This window comes from Elgaria multicarinata, chromosome 8, assembly GCF_023053635.1.
Source record: "Elgaria multicarinata webbii isolate HBS135686 ecotype San Diego chromosome 8, rElgMul1.1.pri, whole genome shotgun sequence".
In the NCBI taxonomy this organism is placed as follows: domain Eukaryota; kingdom Metazoa; phylum Chordata; class Lepidosauria; order Squamata; family Anguidae; genus Elgaria; species Elgaria multicarinata.
In genome coordinates this window covers 57931135-57954739 of record NC_086178.1, presented here as the reverse complement: position 1 = coordinate 57954739, position 23605 = coordinate 57931135, and the positions used below count along the sequence as shown (strand labels likewise).

The window sequence follows — 23605 nt, the reverse complement described above, 5'->3', positions numbered from 1 at the left end:
TACACAGAGCTCTTCTTTGGAGAGATATTCATAAATAGCATGGCGGGGCCAATCTTTTCCATTATCATAAAACCCTTTACTGCAGATTACTTAATACATTTCAAATACTTCTGTTGGCATCCTAAACTGCAGAAATTTAAAATTCCTTTAAGTAATTGTAGGAATATTTGAGAAGCAGAAATTCTGGTTACTCATAAAATAGAGAGAAAATTGCTTCTTTCTCTTTAACTAACTTGCCGTTCTGAATACTGTGTGATAGAAAAAAGAGGATTCTTGGCTTAAAATTCAGTGGAATGACCTAGAACACCTATCCCTATAAACCCAGGTGATCATCACAAAGGTGTTCAAGTGCATGTGTGGACACAAACAGCCACTAACTAGATGCCTCTCTCCAGGCCAGCTCCCTTTTCCAGGTGAGTGGTGCCAATTGAGAGCCAGTGTGGTGTAGTGGCTAAGGTGTTGGACTGGGAGTCAGGAGATCCGGGTTCTAGTCCCCACTCGGCCATAGAAACCCACTGGGTGACTTTGGGCCAGTCACATACTCTCAGCCCAACCTACCTCACAGGATTGTTGTTGTGAGGATAACATGGAGAGGAGGTGATTATGTACGCCGCCTTGGGTTCCTTGGAGGAAAAAAGGTGGGATATAAATGATACTACTACTACTACTACTAATAGATTTCACAACTTTTGCACTAACCTTTTGAGCTGCTTTACTAACAATCAAAAATCAGTTCTGCTTCAAATCTAAGATTAATTAGTTCACACTGGTTAATAGAAAGACGTTCAGGGCATTGATTCAATTAGAGTGATGCTGGGTGTAGTTTCTTAGCAGTACTACTCAATGGCTGTGTATCTTTTTCATCTTGCTGCAATGCCAGCCTGGTTTATTTTCTGCATGATATTAGAGTGGGAAGATAGGAACACATTTATGCAGCCAGTATCCACCAGGAACAGCTGTTGCTTGTCATCTTTGAGTGATGGGAGAAAATGCTATAAGCCTTTATTAATCTATTGGTGTAGTCGATTTATACCCTGATGCTAAATACTTTATCTGGAAGTTAATTCAATGTAAATTGGTGGAGTTTATTCCAATGTGGGCTTTTGGGTTCACAGTATTAGTGTGCAAAAATATAAACAACTGACCATCTTTATCCCACACTACAGATGTGGGATACTACAGCTTTATCCCACACTACAGCTGCCTTATAAGGTGGTAGAAGATGTTTGCCCTTTATAGGCCTATAGATAAGAAACTTGCACAGCTGGCTTTGCAACAGACCCAGAAAGTGCCAGTCAAATTCCAGAGCCCTACACTTCATGGCTTTGCCAAAGAGCTCTTAGAATGTGTTTGGCATTTAGCAGGCAGGGGAGCAACTCATGGCTGTCCTCCTGTATGTGCAAAATGGACCCTGAGAAGCAGCTCTCTCATTTGCAAAAGAGTCATATTATTAACAGCGCAAGGTCTGTGATCTGCATCAATTGTGTGAATCCCTAATTTATGTTTGTGTACTGAGGGTGGGGGGCAGGGCAGGAAAAGGCAGGATTTATTGGAATGGTGGAGATCTCCTTCCTATCTGACCCACCAAGTGTCCATTTGTGAATCTAAAATACCAGGCTCTTTCCCATTGTAGACGTTTCTTCCTCTTCTAGTTCTCTTCCCCCATTGGAGAACTTTGACATTTCTTTATTTTGCAGCGCACACTTTTTACTGACGGCCAAACCGGAAACATTCTCCAGCCTTACTCTATTATGCGCCACTACCTTCCTGCAGTCCGCAGCCACCACTACCCATCTTCCCCTCCCCCAATATCTCTCTCAGAACCAAGGGACTAGAGATGGATGAGAGCCATCTGTTTAGAGTGCCATTCTCACGACCGGTCTGGCTTATATCCCTTGCCACTTCCATTCCATCTTGGACAGCAGAATAACGTAAGCTGGCACTTGGGGCCTGGGAAAGAGAGATTCTGTGGTGGACAAGGCTGCCCTTCATGTTTGGATGCCAGTGCTGAGAACAGAGCTCTTGGCTCATAAATTTTGCCAGTGTTTGGTTGTTCAAGGAGATCTCATCAGCTTGACATAGGAATTAATTTCACCCTTCGCTATCCTCCTGCCGATGAATAGGATAGTGTTGCAGTTTGGAGTGAGTGGGGGAGGATTGATTCAGGGCTGGTCAAGTACTGATTAGGATAACTGGACCAATTCAGCTGAATTAGAGATTCAGCCATGCAATAAAACAGTTCCACTGGATACAAAGTGCTCCCTGCCACACCGGCCATTTTCAGGGGAAGGACTGGAGAACAAATCTTGTGCTAGTTTTCAACCCTGTGCAGTTTAGGGGCAGTTTACCTGCTGAGAATCCAGTGATAAAGCTTTTCCTGGACTGAACCACTTTGTCAACAGGAGAGGGGCTGCATGTTTGGATGCTTCCATTGATAACACACGACCCTGCCTCCCTGTAGCTAGAAAACTAGTGTGTCAAAAGGGAAGGGTTCAGACTAGACTTTTACCTGGAATGCTGAAATGCTATTTTTCTGTCTGTAGTGGGACGGGGGTGAGGTGGGGGGGATGGCAAGAGAGAATTCAGACTTTCACCTGTGGCCTAAAGTGCTACAGCCAATGAAAAAGCAAGACCACTTTATTCTGCTGGTTGCATAAACTGGTGTGTACTATGTGTTAATATTTTATTTCTTTATTTCTTTATTACATTTATATCCCACTTTTTTTCCTCCAAGGAACCCAAGGCAGTTTACACAATGGTCCTCCTCCTCTTCTTATCTATACATCAACCCTGTTAGATAGGTTAGGCTGAGAATCAGTGACTAGCCCAAGGTCACCCAGCGAGTTTCGTGGCCAAGTGAGGACTAGAACCTGGGTTTCCTGAGTCCAAGTCCAACACTTTAACTGCTACACCATACTAAATATCAACTTTCGAGCCTTCTATACTGATTCCTTGATTCCACACAGAAGATGCAGGTCAAATGCCCCTTTTGGTACAGATCCTGACATTCAGGTGTGACCACCAGTTGGCGTTGACCCCATATAGTTACTGTCCAGTGCAGGCTCTGGAGTTTTCTCTTTCCCCTAGAAGTGGGAGAGGAAGGCTTTAAAAGTTCTGCTATCCTTGTGAAGGGCATCATTTGTATGCACATGGGAAGTCCTTCGAAGAAAATGCACAACCTGAGTATCTCAGCAGAGGTCTTGGTGCAACTGATGATTCCGGACTATGGAGTTGATAAGCTCCAGCAACCTTGGGAAGGAGAAGTGTGTGAAAGGATTGAAAAAACTGGCAGGAGAGGGCATCCAGCGGAACGTCTCCCTATTGCAAAGAGGTCTGAGTGTCACCTTTCCTCATGGCAGCACAGGTGGCCAGTGGAGCTAATTGCTGGCCTTATAGCACTTTCTCCTTCACAGCTGGAGCTGACGCTCTCTTGGGGTGGGAGGGCTGGTGCCACGTTTCCCCCCCACTGAGATTCACCCTGCAGTTCCGCATTGTGGCGCAGCAATGACACTTCAAAGGCAGGGACCTGCCATCTGTCACTGATTGGATCCCCCTCTAGGTAGGGCTGCGGCAGCAGCAGCAGGAAGGTGACTCTCCAGTGTTTAAGCTTTGCTCAGGGAATTTATTTGCTCTACGTAGGCAGGTTTAGTCATTAAGGCCTATAACTGTGCAAACACCTTGCATGTAGCAATTTGGAGTGATCGGAGTGCCTTCCTCAGCACTGCCTCATTTGTGTGCATTGTCATTGCCACTGAACATGCAAATTAAGCTGGGTTGGTGGCCTCATAAACTATATGCCGTTTGAGTAAAAAGATTGTTTGCCTAAATCTCCAGGGTGAGCTACATGTCCAGCATGTTTGATTTGCAGCTGGCAAACCTCAAGTTCCAAATTGCAACTCAGCATTTTGCTTGATGCGCTGAGCCACTATGTCTCATCCTCAGTCTTCCTTTCTGCAAAATGGGAACAATCACCTGCTTTCAAGAACAGCTGAATACCTTGTGAATATACTTGCCATGTGAAGTTAGGCTATGCCCACACTAGTTGCTTAGTTGAACTCGTTGCTTGTGATTCGTGTTGAATTTGCCAGATCCATATTGCAGTTTGAGTGAGCACCCCACCCACCCCGTATTTACTCAGTATCACCTGCATAGGGAACATTAGTTTTTGTGGTTTTTTTGTTTTTTTAAAACTGAGACTGAAATGGGAATCCATAGTTAGGGACAAGCCAAAGTCTCAACAGCTCAACTTGGATACAGCTGGCAATCCATCCATTGTGAAATCTTTAGCTCTCTATTTCTCTTTAGGTTCAGGATAGGAGCAATAGTTCCAGAGACAGAGCAACAAACTTTCCTGAATAATGTAAGAGACTAGATTAAACACCCCAGATAGTATTTCGATATCAGACACAAGGCTCTGAAGTTCATAAGGCTTCTGACTGCTACATATTAGCACATAGATGGGGAACAGGTGGTCCTCCAGATGTTGTTGGATGGAAATTCCCATTATACCTCACCATTGGCTATGTTGGCTAGGGCTGATGGGAGTTGCAGTCCAATAACGTCAGGAAAGCCATACATTCCCCATCCATGTATTAGCATAATTACTTTTTGGATTCTTTCTCTAGTTCTTTCACTTTCTCCACACTGATCTTATAGCCTAAACCCTGTATTATCATTGTCACTGTCCTCTGAGCCCTCTCAGATTTGTAAATTCTTCATCAACAATGGTAAAAGCAATGGAACACAACTTTCCAGCTGCACTGCCCCCCAACTAGGCTAAATTGAGCTGCAGTAACTTCTTTTTTTATATAGCAGTCTGTATAGTTCAGCCCTTCTTAACCTGCTGCCCTCCAGATGTGTTAGATTACAACCTTCTTTATCCTTATGCTGGCTGGGGATGATGGGAGGTATAGTCCAACACATGGAGAGCACCAGTTTGGGGAAGGGCTGTTCTAGTTAGTAATCAGAGAACAAACTAATGCCATTGGTTTGTGTGAGTGAGGAGACCCTGATAAGTCAGGAGAGCCGCTAAGAAAAGCAGTGCACCTTTTTCTGCCACAGCTGATCTGGAGTGGGGAGGGGCAGTGAGGGTTGTGAAAGTCTGGGGGCTTGGGAGTCTCTGCCTGACCTCAGAGTGTCTCCCATCCTGCCAACCCTGGTCTGAACTGGCCTTCTGGTGACTCAGCCTGAGAAACCCTAGGTGTAAGAGATATAAATAGCACTCACTGTCAGGGCAGCTGTCTGCCTCAGGCATTTGTGTCCCAATCAAGATGATTATTTTTCTCTTTCCTCAAGTGCAGTTGTTTTGAAAAGCAAGTCTTCCCTCTCTCAGGAGAGGACGGGGAGGGCGCTTTGTGACTAGATTTGTCTGTGTCATACGTGGCTATGACCTGGTTCTCAGGACATGACAACCTACCACAGGTGATCACCCATGGTGGGTTGTCATGGCACCTGAACTCAGCATGGTTTCCGTGGGATGGCTTATTTTGCATGAACAAGCTACTCTGAAAACCCATGGCTTGTTGAGTGTGTTTGGACAATCACGGCAGGGGAAGAAGCCATCATGGACCCTCCCATGTGCTGCGAGCGCCATTTGCATTATTCCCCGCACTGCAGCGTGGGTTGGCATGTCATCCAAACTCGGTGCGTGGTGGTGGGCTTTGTGTCCACCCTACAACCTCTATTGTACATCATGGGTTGTAGGGTGGATACAAAGCGCTCTCCGCTGCACTGGATGAATCCATTGTGGATTGTTTGGAACAGCTAGAAAGCCAGCCAGCAAGAGCAGCCAAAACCCCCGTCAATCCTCCCGATCTTACTAGTGCCCCCCCACTCCTCCTCCTTCATCCCTTCTCAGTGCCCTCTGCCCCATGCACCTAAAAATTGCCTGCCTTTCCTGTTCCTCTCTCTCCAAGCCGTGCCTTGAAATTTGCAGAACTTTACAGATCCCATCACTGCTCTATAATGCATATGTATATCTGACAGAGGGCTGATGGGAGTTGCAGTCCAACTCCCATCAGCCTTCTGATGGGAGACCAGTGGAGGAAAGTGACAAGCACAAAGCAGTGGGGGGGGGGGGGGAACCAAAAGCGGCTGGCAACTACAGGAGAAGGAATTTTTTGGGTGGGTGTAAATTTAAAAAAAAGGTGTTCACTGCAGAAACCATGCTGGGCAAGTGTGGAAGTGGAGGATAAAATGGACAAGGACATTGACAAAAGGGGGATCTCCGTATCCCTGGCTAAATAGTGGACAGGACATCTTGCTTACTTGTGCAAGACCCTGGGGGAAAAACTTGTGAATGTGTTCATAGAGGCTCAGAAATTGATTCCATTTGGTGATTAGTGGGAGTTTCCCTCAGTAGCCCCAGTGGACCCTTTGCAGAAAGTATGCTGATGCAGGGACTGAGGAACGGAGGAATTTTGCTGCAAATACAGTACATCCCAGGAGCCAGCCAGGGGAATGATGGGGGAAACAAGCCAGAGAAAGCTGCAGAGTGCCTGAGTGTCAGGTTGGCAACCAAACAACCAGCCTGTGATGACTGATTCTCAGGGTGGCTTGCATGATGTGTGAACTCACGCTATAAAACCTTTATCCTATGGGTTGTGAGGCACTGTGTGTAACATGGCATTTGCTGTGCTCACATATTTCTTTCTGTTCTTTGCTTGTATGATAGCAACCTGCATATGGAGTGTTGGAGGGGTTTCAACTGAAACTTAGACATCTGACCATGAGAGGTGCTCTTATTAAGAATGTAGTGATCCAATAGTACCTGGAAGAAATTCAGTTGGTTTTGCACTGCAGGTTAAACTAGTTTAAGGTTAAATCTTTTGGGTGCACTTCAGACAGTATACTTTCTGCTTCCTCTAATGCTCCCATCGCAAACGAGGGCTCATATTCTTAGGCAGCCAGATACCTTGTTTTACATTCACCCACCCACAGATGTAGGCTCCTGGAAGCTCACATTTCCATGGAATATACTTAGATTTGGGGGCTGGGTAAGAAGGAAGAAACTCTGCATAATTTGTTTTCACTCTATGATCTCAGTATGTCTTTCTAGTAACCACACAGGCTGCCCTTTTCCAACTCTTGGTTGATGTCTACAGGGCAGGAGAAGGGTTTGGGGGTAGAGGTAGCCCGAAGGGACAAAGAAGCAGAGCAGGTCACAGAATACAAACATGATGAGTGAAGTGTAAAGTGCTGGGAAATCAGCACTCCCAGGAGCCAGGCATGAGTGCTTTACCTCTTGAGCTACCAGTGCTCAGTTCCTGCTATGAGCGCGGTAGACTGAGCTTCAAGGGCACCGTCTAGAGTGAAGCCAGGGCTGGGAAGAAGGTAGATCTCCAAATGTTTGGGGCTTCAACCCCCAGAAGCTTCTGCCAGCATGACCAGTGGTCAGTAATGATTGGAGCTGAAGTCCAAGACATCCGCAGATCTACTTTCTGCCCATCCCTGATCTAGGCTGTAATACCAGCCTGCCTGAGCATCCAGTCAGTTGACTCCAAGGGCCAGTCCCAGCACACCAGGCTCTCAAACAGGGCTGGGCAACTTATGCCCCTCCAGATGTTTTGGCCTACAACTCCTGTCAGCCCAAGCCAGCAGCAGGGCCAAGTGTGAGGGATGATGGGAGTTGCCCCCCTCTGCCCTAGAACTTAGCCCAGTCTCCCCCAATGCCTTCCAGATGTTTTGGTGTACAACTCCTGACAGCTTCTACCAGCATGGCCAGTAGCCAGGAATGCTGGGAGTTGTAACTGAAAACACCTGGAGGGCACCAGGTTGGGGAAGGCTAGCTTAGCCTTAGAAGTCGCTCCTTCAATCGACTGTCTCTGCCTAACTCCTGCTCCCGATTCCTGATTGTTGTTTTGGATCTTTGACTGTGCACCTGTCTTTGGCCCCCTTGAATCCTTGTTTGTTGTTCTGGACCTTGACTTCTGGCAGGCTTTGACTACACACCTGCCTCTCTGATCCTTGCTTGCTGCTCTGGACCTTAACCTCTGCCTTTTTGAAACCACACATCCGCATCTGAGCTACTTGGATAGTCAGCCAGCTCTCCAGGTCCCACAACCTGACGGCCTGAAGCCTGACCTTGCTGGGGCCTGATGTGAGGCTGACTTAGGGCTGGCTGGACATCAGGGTAGCAGTTTAGCTATGCTGCCATCTTATGAATTTCCTTGGGTATGAGGGATAGGGTGGGGGCCACAGTAAGGCTGACCATGGCCTTAGAATTCTTAGCTCCACTTCAGAAGACAAAAACAGTTCATGCAAAAGAGAAGCAGTTTAAGGGGCCCCGTGTGTGGTGGTGCTGAAGCTAAGTGGGTGTGGAAGTGATCAGGCCATTTGATGGGAAAGTACAGGAAGCTCAACGTAAGAGCTGGATATGTATAATAAGTGACTGTTTAAAAAGGGGAAGCAGTTTCAGATGTTGTCATGCTCACAGTAAAACAGTTTTTATGGGAACTCTAGGCTCAACTGATACTGCATCAGTGGTGTCAAAAAGCCAGGTGTGAGACAGAAGGGGAAAAGATTCAAATGAAAGACATTAAGGACCAAGTTTTCTCAGAACAGCCATCTAGTCTTTTTCTTTGCGGATGCTATTGTCTCTTGTATGTTTTATACAGTATTTTATTATGGTTTATCCTGTATTGTTTGTGTGTTGCTTAGAAGTTTATTTTAATGTAAGTTATTAATTAATATTAGTAAATAAATAAATAATCGCACGCACACACACACACACTAACGCACGCTCTCTCTCTCTCTCTCACACACACACACACGACATTAAGGGCCAGTAAGGATGTCCATGAGCAAACTGAAAGAAAATGAGCTTTAATCTTTGATATGGGGCAAAAGTTGCTATGGTTACAGGATGCTGCTAGAGGTGCAACTAAACCCACAAAACTGGTTTGGGTCAGTTAGGAAACTTCAAGTTCAAGCCAGATGGTTTTATATTCCATATATTGAATCCTTGATTTTGCATTAAAAGAATGAACAATCACCAACTTTCAACCTAACCAAAATAGTGACCATTGCACAGGTAACATCAACAACTATGCGAATTTGGATAGGTTGATATAACATTTTCTGGCTCCGCTAAGAGACCAGTTCCATTGAGTTCTCCCTCCATCAACTGCACTTGGTAGCAGCCATTCCGCTAGGCTTCAGCAGAGGGAGAGATGGGAAACAAGGCCATACCCATCAGCTCTTCTGAGAGATTGGTTCTATTTGGACTTCCCCCACACTGAACTGTTTCCATACGAATTAGTCATTATAAGAACTACTGTGTCACTTGGTGCCTGAAATTGATTTCCTCTTCCTTCCTCATCCCTTTTTCCTTTTGTCATGTCTTTCTTGATCTTATATTAGCTGTTTTGGGAGCCTTTTCACATTTACATAAAATAAATAAATAAATGCTCTTGTTAATCTGTTGGGGTTATCATCTTGATCCTATTCATGTTTACATTAAAACAAGACTCACTCAGTTCAACAGGATGCACTCCTAGGTAAGGGTGACTAGGATTTCAGTCTAAGGCTGCAACCCTAAACACACTTACAAGGGAGTAAGTAGGGTGGCTACCTGACAAAAAGTATTTCAGGTGTGCATAAAATCTGCATATGCAGATGCTGGCTGAGGATGCTGGAGTTGTAGTCCAACAATCAGAAGGCTGCCAGGTTGGGGACAATTTATTTCAGGCGTTGGTTCAGATGAGAACTGCTGGTGGTGAAACCTGGTAACCATTTAAAACAGAATACCTATAAAATCAATAACCCCAGTAAAAAAAACATGAGCAACACATGAGTGGAAAGTTTTGTGACAGGGTACTGTGATTCTGGATATGGTTGATTATTCTGAAAACTTTCCAAATAGATGGGACATGGCTCATGGGGTGGGATTCAGCACCACCCCTCCTCTATTGGAGAGATGGGTTGCTCTTTCTCAGTGGTGGAGAAAGAGGAGGTTGAGACATCTCGATACCAAGGATGATAAGAATGGTGGGAGTTTCTGGTCAGTCTCTGAGAGATCCTTCTGCTTTGCAATTTCACAAGAAACGTGAGATTTGTCCCACTTGACAAAGAACGCCTGGAAAGCCTATGATATCAGTTGAGGACTCATGAGAATAGCTACACTTTCAAAATGCCTGCTGGCTATTGGAGTATCTTGTACGCTCACAGCCACATCAGACAAAGCCTCACTGTCTCATCAATTAATCTGTGTCCTCACATGCCTCATCGGCATGGCAAGAGGTTTCATAGATGTAGTCAAGAACATTCCCTTTCTCGCTTCTATCAGCCTGGTGCACAAACAAGTTAAGCCAGAAGACATGGGTTGAAGTCTCTACAAATTTCTCTTGACTTTAGTGGGACTTGGGATCCAAGCCCACACATACTTTCTGTCTGGGGAGTACATCCCATTGATCTGTGGGGCATACTTCCAAGTAAATATGGATCTATTTTATTGGTTTTAGTCTTATTAGCCACTTTGAGTGTCCATGGATTGAGAACTGGAGTAACAAATAATAAGTCTAGTCCCATCATTTTTAAGGCCAAGTACTCTGCTTTAATGAGTGTGAGGATCAGGCTCTGTATTATTTGAAAATCTAGGCTAACTGATGATTTGTGGAAACTAAATTTAAACGTTTCAAAGGAACATGTGAAAACCTTTTAGGGTACCGAGTCATAACGATTCACTTGCTAACTCGGTCCTGATCGCCATCTGGTTTGCTTTTACATCTTGCTGTTCCCATCTTTCAGGAATAACAGTTCAGCTGTAATACCCAGGGTATCAGTAGGGCCCCAAGATAGCCTCAGCTTTCTCTATGTTCTTCATTTTAAGAGGTCTGCCTTTCTTTCCTCAGATTTGACTGCTGCAAGGCGTTTTAGCAGCCGTGCCCAGAATTACACCACCCTCCTGCTAGAAGATGAGAAAGGAATTCTTTACGTAGGAGCCAGAGGGGCCATATTTTCCTTAAATTCCAGCAACATTGCTGATGGCTCCCATCAGAGAGTAAGTGCAACTTTATCTCATTGGCATGGGCCACAGTCTTACCCTTTACAAATATGGGTTTACAGATGTGGTTAGGTCTGCACATACATGTATCTTCAAGGAAGAATGGGTACAGGTTGCTCAGCTGCAGGGTGATCACTATTCGACTTCCTAGTTTCTTCTCAAACATACTGATACACACACATACACACACTTGAAGTGGTCTGTCCACTTCATTTTTCTTTTCTTTTTTAAAGTGCCCAGCCTGTTTATCCACTCATTTCAGGACTTTTTTTAAAAAGTATCACTGTTTAATTAAACACTAAAATCTGCTGTGATAGGGGAGCAATTAAGGCGTCATGATTGACACAAGGGATGGTCAATCAGTCCTGTGCAGAAGAACAGCTCCTATCCCACCCCACACCAGTTTTTTGAAGAAAGCGATACATGGGTACACTATGTAGTGAGCACACTTTGTGGACTAATTGCTGTTGGATTACATCACTTGGTACTTATTGTTTTATACAAAGTTGTCTGTATTGATATTTTTGGTATGTATTTTACTTATGGTTATTTGTAATTGCTCCCGCCATGGGTAAAATCCAACATAAGTCCTACTTAGAGTAGAACCATTAAAATAAATGGCTCCCATTCATTTCAATGGGTCTACTGTAAGTAGGACTTTTGTTGGATTTTTACCCTGTTTTTTGAATTGTTGTATTTATTGCTTTTCATTTGATTCATTGTGAGCTGCTTTTGGCACAGTCTTCTGGGAAAGCGGCATACAAGTAAACAAAGTGATGTACATCTGTGCACAGCCTTTGTTAAAGTAGAGAATAGAGTCACTGAGAGATGCCTTATAGAGGATGAATTCTCAGGAAGTAAACATTAGATGTCTCTGTCACCAAATCTGGATGCTATAGCAGATATAGACATGGGACCCCTCTAATCCACCCACCAGGTTAGGGAAAGGGGCCAACGGTGCTTGAAAGCTCCTGGTCTGTGGTGCTCCCCACACAGGTGTAGCATCTACTCACTCTCATTTGGGAGCCCTTGTCGCTGAGTATGGTTTCTTTTCTGTGCTCTATTTTCATACAAAATGAGAGGGGAGCTCTTGACCCGCCCCCTGCTCTAATCTATGAAAAAAAGCCCTTTTTGTCTCCTCCTCCTCCTCCCATCCATTCTGCTTGCTCTCTTATGGTCTTGTATTTGTAACAGCCAGGTCCTCACTTCAGCCAAGGACCTTTAAAAGCTAATGGGCTGCAAACCCTGCTCTGCCACCACCCTTCTTCGCGCTTGGATAAATCCACTTCTTCTGAAAAAGGGAAAACATAAACTCTGAAGAGCTTTCGTGAGCATCATAGGGTTCACTTCTTCATGTCATGCTCAGCCACTATTTCCTGTGCTGGGGATTGTCCCAGGGCAGAATTATCCCACTTTTATATTTGTTTGCTTTGCAGATGGATTGGGAGGCCTCTCCTGAGAAGCGGGCTGATTGCCTGAAAAAGGGCAAAAACAACAAGGTACGTACACCCTGGGTCTCTTCCTTGCTGTGCCCGCCCTGCTGACCCGCTTGTGCCTGTGTCACAAGGGCATTGTTAGAACTCCTGTGTCAATCACGTTCTCCTTTCCTCTTTGCAGACTGAGTGCTACAACCATGTCAGGCTTTTGCAGCGGCTAAATGCAACCCACCTGTATGCCTGCGGCACGTATGCCTTCCACCCGCTCTGCGCATACATAGTGAGTAAAAGCAGAGGAAATTTTTGGTGCTGCTCAGGGACAGTCCTTTGCATTAATCTTGAGTGAAGGGAGAGCGACAATCAAATCTCAGTTGTGCTGTTGGCTCCTGGAAACTTTACTGGAACCAGTGTCTTGATACCCACTGATCATTACGCTGCTTACCTATTTCTGCTGATGGAACTGATTGTAGACACACTCTCCCTGTAGACTGGTATCTGGGGCAATAAATAAACCCCAAATTCTGGGGCCTGTATCAGTAACTCCTGCCAAGTAGTGGAAAGGCAATGCGGATGAGAACTCATTTATACTGTCTGCCAGAAGGAAGGAGGTCTCTGGGGAAGCTCTCTCTTCCTAGTGTTTTGTTCTCCAAAGCTGGCTGATGATCCTCAGGAATCAGGACAGATGCTGTCAAGAGCCTTCCTCTGAGCTTTGCTAACATTTAATCCAGTCTTCCTCATCTTGGTGCCCTCCAATTGTGATAGATTGCAGCCTCCATCATCCCTATGCTGGCTGGGAATGATAGGAGTTGCATTCCAACACATCTGGAGGGCACCAGGTCAGGGAAGGCTGATAAAACCTCTTTCACCATGGAGAACCAAGGGGAAAGTGAAAGCATCAACCTGCCTTTATTAAATCACTTTAGGTCAGTACTTGGGGATGTGTGAAGCTCCAGATGTTGTTGGAAAGAAACTCCCATCAGGCCTAGTCGGGTGAGAGGTGAGGGGAGTTGCAGTCAAACAACATCTGTAGGGTCACACGTTCCCCATCCCTGCTGTAGATTCACATTTAATCTATTAATATTGGGATATGGTCCTATTCCTTGTAGATAGAATATTGGTGTTCTGGATAGAATTTCCCCAACTCAGCCTGAAGCTCACTGGATGAGCCTTGGTAAATTACTCTCCCTCAGCCCAACCTACCTCATAGGGTTGTTGTGAGGATCAAATGGGTTAACGACACCATATACATCACATTGACCTTGTTTGACGAAGAGCAGGTATGCACATGTGTACTAGGAGATATAAAATAATATACCATATATGCCATTGGTGGGATAGTGCAGTCTTTTTTCATTGACACTGACCAACACATATTTTAAAGGAAGATCCCTACAGGTATAGAGTGATCAAGTCATTAACTCAATTTGGACGACATGCTTTTCATGGGTTATTTAACCCATGATGAGCCATGACGCCCATGGGTGCCAGTTTGTCATGTCACTCAAGGCTGCCAAGTGTGGGATATGTGAGGGTTAACATGGGTTTTGCAGGGGTTGTTTAACCCTCACATAGCCCACACTCATTGGGTTTATACAACATAACAACCCATGAATGGGGATTGTTTATTCAAAATATAGATTCACTGTCATGTCATGAAAACAGCCCTATTGTAGAAGTTTCTTTCCCATGCAACTCCTACAACTTCCATTAGGAAGCTGCTCACCTCTGCTTTAAGTGAAAATATGTCCTCAGACCTAATAAACAAGAGTCATGGAAAAATAACTTTCTTCCAAGCAGCTGCCCGTAGTTCCTCCAGATAAGCTGGTGGAGCTGACTGCTGCAGGATATAATTGACAAAACTGTCAAATGATGATTGAGCATCTCTCCGGAAAATAAGAGTTAGGTCTTCCAGCGTTAGAATGGTCACATTTTCTGGGAAGTGAGATTACAAAACCAACTGCTTTAGGAACAAAAGTCATCACATTTAGGATTAAAACTTTCCTCTTGCTTGAATTTTGCATTTGACTCCCAGGCATAAGTTGTTGATCATGTTGGACACAACTTTGAGATCAATGGTGTAATTTAAATTGGCAGCTTCTGCAGAGAGCCTTTTACTTCCAGATCAATTTCATTGGCTAGAGAACTTCCCTTTAGTAGTTCCTGGGCTTATTTATGCAGGTTGTCAAAATCCCACCAGCCCTTTTTGCCTGTTTGCTGCAATGCATTTGTAAACATGTTGCTCCCAGTACCCATGTGATAGGACAAGAGCGAGTGCATTTGTGAGGCCCCAAAACAAAGCAGATCAGATAACACCTTTTATTGGACTAATATTCTGCATAGGTTCACAAAGATGCTATCCAAACCTTGTGCTGGTCTTGGACTGTAATAAAGTGATTGATTGATTGCTATCCAAACCACTATTCACTTTTTTAGCATTTATAGCTCCTGGATCCTTGCTTCCTATTCAAATGAACCATCATTTAGATGGCCCATTTTCTACTTTAAATATCTTAAAGGGCTTGCTTTTGGCCATCTCTTCCATCTTCTGCTTGTTCTTGTGACCTGCTGCATTTCTCCCTGTCATCTTTTTAGCTCCTCTTCATCTTCTCTTCTGCCTCTCTCCTTATATTCTGTAGGAAAATACAAGACATTTGTGTTAAAACAAATACATTGGAATTGTCACAGCCTCTGGTCTGTCTGCAATGAGATGCAACATAACGGTTTGTGTAGCTTCTTCGAAGAAGTTGGACATTGTAAAGTTTTCCCCAGAGATTTCCTTGCTGAGGAGCTTCACCACTTTCCTAGGCAGCTGTGGAGCAGAGGGCCTTTGAATAGGAACCCATTCACGGCGCTGTCCTCACCGTTTGCCTGACTACAAGCTTAAAGTCAGGAAACCACCAAGCAGTTGGTGAGAAGGGGCCTGGGCAAGGGGAAAGGCAGCAAGGCTACTTGGTGAACCATGGAGGGCCAGATTGGTACCCCAAGTGGGTCGGGTTTGGGTCAACACTCCTGGCTTAAATCCATCAGCCAGGGTTGAAACTCTACCTTGCTCAAGACATTGTTCACACAAAATGTCCCCCTCTTGTTTCCCTTAGCCAGCCATGCCCTCTGACTACACCCAAAGCCTGCCTATGTGGTACTTCTGTAAATTGCTGTCTGGGTCACATGAAGTTCCTATAGGACAGCTACCATCACTGTTGGTTCCATAAATTTCTCTCACCACTTTCCCAAAGTTTCTTGCATCCTGCTGTTTTCTTTACATTAAATTGATCTTCCATGGATGCCTTGTACTCTCATCTGAGCACCCTCCAATCCATTAGTCTCCTGCTAGAAATAAGCTGTTTGGAAAAGAGCCCAGTGTTTATGACTGATCTATGGACTCATTGAACAGAAGAAAAGATGCCATTTGTTATCCAGCAGGAGATTCTGCTCCTGTCTGCTCTTTGAATAGTTTAACTACAATCCTGTTTGTTTATTTTGAAACATATCTAGCTTGCCTTACAAGAAAATATTCCAGAAATAATGAGAGATGGAAACAGAAGCAAAAATCACATATAAAATAGAGATTGGACCAACAATAAAATAGAGATTGGAGCACACCCATCCACACACCAAAACAGCAGCAAGATCTCAAATTTAAAACCAGCAAGAAGAGCAAAAAAGATTGGAAATCCAATAGCATCGTTAGCTGAAGATTCATTCTTTAAAACACACACACACACACACACACACACACACACACACACACTGCCTATTCAAGCTCTAGCTGTGGCTTGTCATGTCATCCAAACCCAGATGGCAGGATTGTTTGAGGGTTAAACAATCCTCAAATAACAACCCCTGCTGCCAGAATTTGTTAAACACAAGAAACTGTGGCAACTCATCATGACTTAAATAAGCCATGGTGGGCTGTGGCAATTGTGTGAACTAGATCATAGCCTAGGTTCATATGGGAGGAGGTAGTGCTTCAGATATAACAGTGCCAGGCTGTTCAGGGCTTTTAGTGTTGATACCAATGCTTTGAAGTGGGCCTAGAAGCAAATTAGAAGGCAGTGAAGTTGATAAAAGTAGTGGAGTTTTCTGCTACGCAACCTCTACCATTGGTCTCCTTGGAACTTAATATCAGTCTAAGCTTACCTGGCCTCCAGCTTCTTTTCTGGTACTTAGTATTTGGATTTCTTATATAATCAAAGGCCAGTCAATGAAGTCACGTTAGCACAGTTAAGAAAGGTTTGAGGTCAGTAAAAATATTTCCATAACATTGGGATGCAGCTGAAATACTTTCTCATCAGTACTTGAGTTTTGGTGTAAACATCCCTTCTTTACCGATGCCATCTTAAACTGGCAGCGAGCAGTGTGTGTGTATGTGAAAGAGGCACAAACAGAAAAATGGATTATTTATATTCCTAGCCTTTTAAAAAACAACAACAGCAACACACACTGTGTTTTTAGTCTTTTTGTTCTGAATATATAGTTCCGTATATTTGTTAGTTATCTGCTTTCATTTTCTCTGGAACAGTTTATAGAAGATATGTTTATGTCCCAAATTATTATCTTACAATATTGTTTTTAAACTCCATTTTATGCTGAACAATGTTACTGGGCAGCTTTATATAAATACAGCCAGTCAGTAAATAAATAAGGTTGGACAGCTAGAATGCCCAAAGTGGTACCTGAACTAAATTGGGCCCAGTATAGTATTTGCATGCTTTGTTCTGGCATTTGTATGGGTGATGGATGCTCAAAATCATTTGCGATCCACATATGCTGTTTCCTATGCTGATCAGCATTAGTCCGGACTGATCAGTAGGACCACAGGGGTTGGCATAAGCTACTGTTCCAAAACAGCAACACTACCTTTCAACTTCTGCAGTAGGATTATGTCTTCCTTTGAGGTATTTCCAGTTACACCTCTTCCTGGGTTTGGTTCCGTTGTCACTCCTGAAAGTAATGTCTGAAAATACTGTCTGGTATCAGGGTGGAAGGCAGAGGGGATGGGGTGCTTGAGACATTAGGAACAGAAGTAGCTGCATTGTGGGAAACGAGAAGGAGTTGATGGAATCAAGAAGTCCGAAGAGAAACTACACCCAGGCATCTAGGGTGCGAGCAGATGAGGGTTTAAGAATGCTGTTGCCCTGCCTCATACACAGAATTTTACAGAGGTGGATGGATGGGTCCAGATGTTGCTGTCTTCCACTTGGACCCCTCCCATTTTTTCCACCACTTCTTCTATCATTTTTTCTTACCACAGAAAATCCATTAAGGGGAAAAAAGACGGAATTGCTGCACATTAACTTCTGATAGGTAGTGCTAGGAGCCCTCCATCTGGAAGGGCCCCAGTCTGAGCCTTCCCATCTTCAGGGATTTTTCACCCTGAAACATGAGGTCTACAAACATGTTCTGAATGGAAACTGCAATGCACATTACTCTAGTGGAAAAAACAAGTTCCATGATAAATATCGAGATCCTGCAGTGTATTGTGATAGTAATCATGAGGATTTCTAGACCAGCTTGATGCAAGGCACGGTGTTGAGTTTGAAAGTAGCAGATTTGGTTTTTGATCTGTGCTTGGCCATGAGGTTTCCAGCCTGTGTCAGCCCTGGTCTGTCTCACAACGTGGCTATGAGGGTAATGATATAACAATGATGACTTGGCGCAATGTCCCAGTTAAGCACATGAGTTATGAGCTGGCAGCCCTAAGATCACTTCTTAGCTCATCTATGAACTCACTGGCTGGTCTCAGGGAAGCCACTGTTCTCTCCCAGCTGCACAATGGGAATACTGCCACTACTTACCGAACAGGGCTGTTAAGCATCATTGAGGTCCAGTGTGGAAAGCACCAAGGAAAAGCATCACATAGGTAGCATTGTTCTTCTATGCACTGACAAAACAGACACTTCATAGCAGGTCTTCTCTGGAGTGAGGACAAAAATTAAATAAATCTAAATAGAAGGGCTGGGAATGCTGGGCCTTGCTGTTTGCCATGGAGGGAACAGCCTAGGCCTAGGGAATCATCTGTGCTCTAGCTAACTAGATGCTGTAGCTCTGTGGGGTACCCATCGGCAGTGAGCGATGTGGGGAAATGGGAGCCCTTACCACAAGAGGCAGCCCACAGTTCCCTTCGGGAATCACCATCGAACTGAGCCTGAAGATTGCCCTTTATCTCTGCGTGGCTGAAAACATGCCTGCTCAGCATCCTTATTTGTTTCCAGACAGGGGCCTTTGGTGTCTGATGTTATCAGGGAGGGGTGCAGGCAGCCTGTATGATGGCTCTGTCCTGAGGGTGAGCGGTCTCTTCTGTTTGTGTTTGGCAGGACACCAGCACGTTCAGGCTACCCTCTCACTTCGAGGAAGGGAAGGAAAAATGCCCGTATGACCCTGCCCAGGGCTACACAGGTCTCATTGTGGGTACGTACTTGGCTTCTCCCCGGCTCTTTTCCGTGTTGCAAGTCTGCTTGGAAGTGCCTCTCTGGAGCGTTTGGGTTCTTCAGGGGAAGGCATCAGCAGTTGATCCGCTTCACGCTACTACTTCACACAGAGCATAGTTATACGATGGAACTCACTACCACAAGATGCAGTGCTGGCCACCAATTTGGATGGCTTTAAAAAGGGGTTAGAAAACAATTCCAGAAGGCTATCAATGGCTACTAATCCTGATGCCTATATGCTACCTCCAGTATCAGAGGCAATATGCACTACACTATGTACACCAGTTGCTGGGGAACATGGGTGGGGAGGTGCTATTGCACTCATGTCCTGCCTGTGGGTTCCCCATGGGCAGCTGGTTGGCCATGGTGTGAAGAGAATGCTGGACTAGATGGACTCTTGATTTGATCCGGCACGGTTCTTCTTAAGCTGTTATGATCTGAGGGTCCTGTGCATCCCCATCTCCCCCTTTCAGCTTTTCCATTTCCTCCTGCTTTTTCACTCCAGAGCAGTTGTAGTCTCTCTGTCAATGCAACACCCAGACCTCACTGTCTACACAACACAGCTGGTTCTCTTCCACCCCAGGCATGGCTGGAGTCCTAAACCAATCAGGGGCCATGTGATGAAAGGGCAGGGACATCGTGAGTGGAGCAATGTGCTGGTTCCTCCTCAAACATGCCCCCTCTGTGCCTGGTGGTGTGGGGAAGCTGTCGTGTACTGGCACAGACACGGGTTATCCACTCCCAGGAGCGTGTGCACGGCAGTGATCAGACCACGGCCTTTCTTTTTACAGGAGGTACAGGAGGACTAGTTTAACAAGGACAGGCCTTTCACCCCTGGCTTAGTTAGGGGGACATTGATCACACACTGAGCATAACTATGCAGGAAACCGACCGTTCCTTACCTTTCTTGCTGCATTTATCTTTCAGATGGCAATTTATATACAGCAACGCGCTACGAATTCCGCAACCTGCCAGACATCCGGCGCAACCAGCACCAGCGGCTTCTGAGGACGGAGGAATCCCCCTTGCACTGGCTGAATGGTAGGCTCCACTTATCCCAGAGCAATGTTTTATGGCTCTCTTGCCTCACCCTCACAGGAGATGGAGAGCTTTGTGTTTGGAAGACCTGTAATACCCCTCCCACCTCTGAAGCCATGGCCTCACTCCAGCCCTGTTTCCCTCCAAAGAGGAACTACAGCAGGGGTGCCGAACCTCAGGCCTGTGGGCCAACTCTAGCCCTCCTGGGATCCCAGTCTGGTGCTCTGGGTTTCCCCCAGAGCAATGGCCATGTCCGTTTCCCCTTTGGCACCATTTCCCCCATCATTCTAAAAGGTTGAAATGTCACTCCTAGGGCTTAGAGCGTCATCAGACAGGGGGGAAGTCATGGTTCCCTACCGTCACTTCTCCGCCCTGCTCCTGTCTCATGATACTTCCTCTTTCTACCTGGAGAAGAAAGAGGAAGTAAACAAAGACTACGTGGCCCATTCAGGGGCCATTTTACCATGCCGCATTTCCTGCACACAGCAGGAGATGGCAGCATGTTCTGTTTTTTTAAAAAAGTCGGATTGAAAGGAGTCCGTTTTGTGACGGAAAACAAGCATGAAGGAGTGGGAGGCACATGGGAGGCGCACGTCGTCGTCTAAAGCCACACAAACATCCATAAGTGGGCAGTAGCAAGCGTATGATAAAACACCTGTCTGCTGACACTCTTAGTTACTGGCAGTTAGAGCATTAAAAGATGTTGGTATCGTTGATATTTTTGGCTCTGGTCCTTTTGCTTTTGACCCTCTGCTAGGAAGTTTATTCCCAGAAAGATCAGCACCCTGTTTGTGCTTGGCTCCAGGGAATATAGCTCCTCCTCTCTGTTGCTGGCAGCTGTAATACCTATTGTATGTCATGCGGGGCATTAGCAGCTGTCATGTGAACCCCATGTCTAACATCCCAAACACCACCCCTTGGGCAGTTCTCCCCCAAATACGAGGCTAATGGTTTCCCTCTCCTTGGTCTGTACAGATGCTGAGTTTGTCGCCTCCGTGCTTGTCAGGGAGAGCGTCCTGAGCCCTGTGGGGGATGATGACAAGATCTACTACTTCTTCACTGAGCGAGCTGGAGAGGAGAGCACCTCTGTGTTTGACAAGACGCCAGCGCCCAGGGCAGCCAGGGTGGCTCGAGTGTGTAAGGTAAAGAGACTGGTGGGCTGTAAAGGCCTGAGTGTGCGACAAGGCACCGGGATGACTCATTCAGTGTCTTTTGCAAGGCGTGTGCCTGGGCGTGCAAGCGAGCAAAAGAGATACTGTATTATCTCTTTTTTAAAAAATGCCTCTGCGGTCAAAGGGTCATTCATTTAAAAGAGGGACTAAGGACCAAACCAGATGTGACATGGAAGATCTGTCATTGGATAGCCTGACATATTTTTTAAATTAAAAGAAGTGGTGGCAGTGAGTAATTTCTATGGGGGGATGTAGTGTTAGGTAAGGGTCTGTGCTTTTAAGTTTAACTGTTTCTCCAAGCACTATTCCCTAAACTAAACCTGCCCCTCCCAAGCTGCTGTTATCTGTGTGGGGATTGGGTGGACAGAGACCCATGCTGTATTGTTCATGCTGTATTTCTCTCTCTCCCCCATGGCTAGTAACAGCTTTGGGGGGGGGGGGAAGGCAATTTAAGTTGGTGAAGCAGTACAGTGCAGGGGAAAGAGTTAAGAAAAACAGATTTTAACAAAGTAATAAAGTATCCTCAAACTGGTGAACTTGGCTGTGAAGGAGCAGAGAGCCTTGAACTAATTTCTGGTCTTTTAAAAGGGCTACTTGACCACTCATGTGAATAAAGTACCCACCCTTTCATGTAATGAAAAACAGGCATTTGAACTACAGAGATTTGTTTTCTCTCCTGCTCTGTGTTTTGATCCGTATTTTAACTGAATGTTGTTTTAACATGCTGCTATTTTTATATGCTCTTATTTGATTTTTAAGGTGGCTTAATGTTGTTGATGTTATATCTTGTGGTGAATTCTACTGTTGTTACCCAGATTGGATATATTTTATGGAAAGTTGGCATATCAGTGTAATAAACAAATAAATAATCAGACAGCATTAGAAAAATCCCAGGTGCTTGGTGCCTAAAATTTGATACTGGCACTTGAAAATCTTGACATACAGCCATCTCTATGTAGGACAAGTACCTTACATGTTAAGTCTTTAGGAATATGAAATATTTTTTCTAGCTCTTGCATGAGGCACAAACAGGTTTGGGTAGCTGATGTCAGTTGCATAGAGGCTTATTGCCCCAAGAGAGGCTAGCGGGACAATAACCCATCCCAGCCTGCTCTGTGGGTTATGAGTGATGTGCTGGACAGGTGATGCTTAGTCTTAGTCTACATTTCCCAGTTCGAATCTAGCCACTGTATCCTTTTCTATATGTTTTCCATTTGCAGGCATCGATTGAGGCTGGTGACACGTTTCCTTCTCATCTCGCCTTCTAGGGATCTTGTAGCCAAATGGGCTTTGATCAGTTAGAACTAGAGATGACCCTTTGGCTGAAAGGAGCAGGGCCTATTTCTTAAATAGGATTCTGATCATATTGGGTAGTGGGGCAAGCAAAGTTTGTACAGCCGTGAATCCCAATATGAGGATGCTGAGCCCAGAGTCTCATCTTAGTCTTGCCTTGTGCTGGGTACTTTGCTGTTGCTGCCAGACCCTTTATTGCTTTAGTTTTAGATTGTGAAGAAGTTATAGTCATGTGCATTGCATCACCTGCATATCAGTTATATTTGTGATAGAGATCATTGTGATTATTCTTGTTAGCCCATTACGATACTATTCTGATTGCCCTCTTGCTTCTCTGGAGATATCTGATATACTTCGGTAACATTCATGGCTAAATTCCGTGGGGGATTGCTCACTGTTAAACATTTAGCAAAAGTGGCTATCCTGAATGCAAGCAAGTTAGCATTTAGGTGCTATTCAACAAGCGTAACGTTGGCAAGACACCGTTCAGGTAATGGACAGAGTGTTATGTTTCCACCAGGGAGCTGTGCAGCATGATCATAACCATATTTATTCAGAAGTAAATCTCCATGAAATTCAATGGGACCTGCACCCTAGTAAGTGTGCTTAAAAGACTGCAATCCTAGGCTCAAAGCCCAGGCTCAGCCAGGAACTTCACAGACCATGAAGCCACTCACTCTGAGCCTAGCCTACCTCACAGGATTGTTGTGAGGATAATGTTGGCGTGCCCCATCAGCTCTCCCTGGAGGAATGCAAATATGAGAAATGAATAAGGCAGCTTTCCCCAACCTGGTGCCCTCCAGATGTGTTCGACGGCAACTCCCACAATTCCCAGTCAACATGGCTACTACTGGCTGGGAATGATGGGACTTGCAGTACTTCACATCTGGAGGGCACCATGTGGGGAAAGGCTGGAATAAGGATTAACCGCAACAAATGCCGCATATCCTGCAAAGACAAGTGCTGAGCCTCTCGTATAGCCATGATGCCAGCTCAGGAATAGCTCCGATGGAGGTGGGGCAAACTTCTAGCTGTGCTTGTGGCAAGGTGCCCTTGGTCCCAGAATGAGCCCCATCACTCCAGTAACTGCAGCAGTCAGCACTGTCATTGCTGCTGTTTGCGAGGCTTTCGAGAGGGAGGACTCTCGAGGCGGCCACCCTCCACTCGGCCTCTTCTAGGGGCTTTGGAGTGAAAACCTCATTCCCAGTCGGCCTGTGCTCCACCCCACCCCGCCTT

At 45.2% G+C, this 23605-nt stretch overlaps 1 protein-coding gene across 2 annotated transcripts in view; it reads left to right on the top strand.

Annotated features, from left to right (window-relative positions):
• SEMA4G (semaphorin 4G) overlaps window positions 1–23605 on the top strand; it is a 105133-nt gene that overhangs the window by 67707 nt on the left and 13821 nt on the right. For both annotated transcript variants that reach the window (XM_063132554.1, XM_063132555.1), the window contains 6 exons: window positions 10851–10999; window positions 12439–12501; window positions 12620–12718; window positions 18753–18846; window positions 19794–19907; window positions 20880–21046. In XM_063132554.1, the coding sequence (XP_062988624.1) occupies window positions 10851–10999; window positions 12439–12501; window positions 12620–12718; window positions 18753–18846; window positions 19794–19907; window positions 20880–21046 (686 nt within the window). The remainder of the gene's footprint in view (window positions 1–10850; window positions 11000–12438; window positions 12502–12619; window positions 12719–18752; window positions 18847–19793; window positions 19908–20879; window positions 21047–23605) is intronic.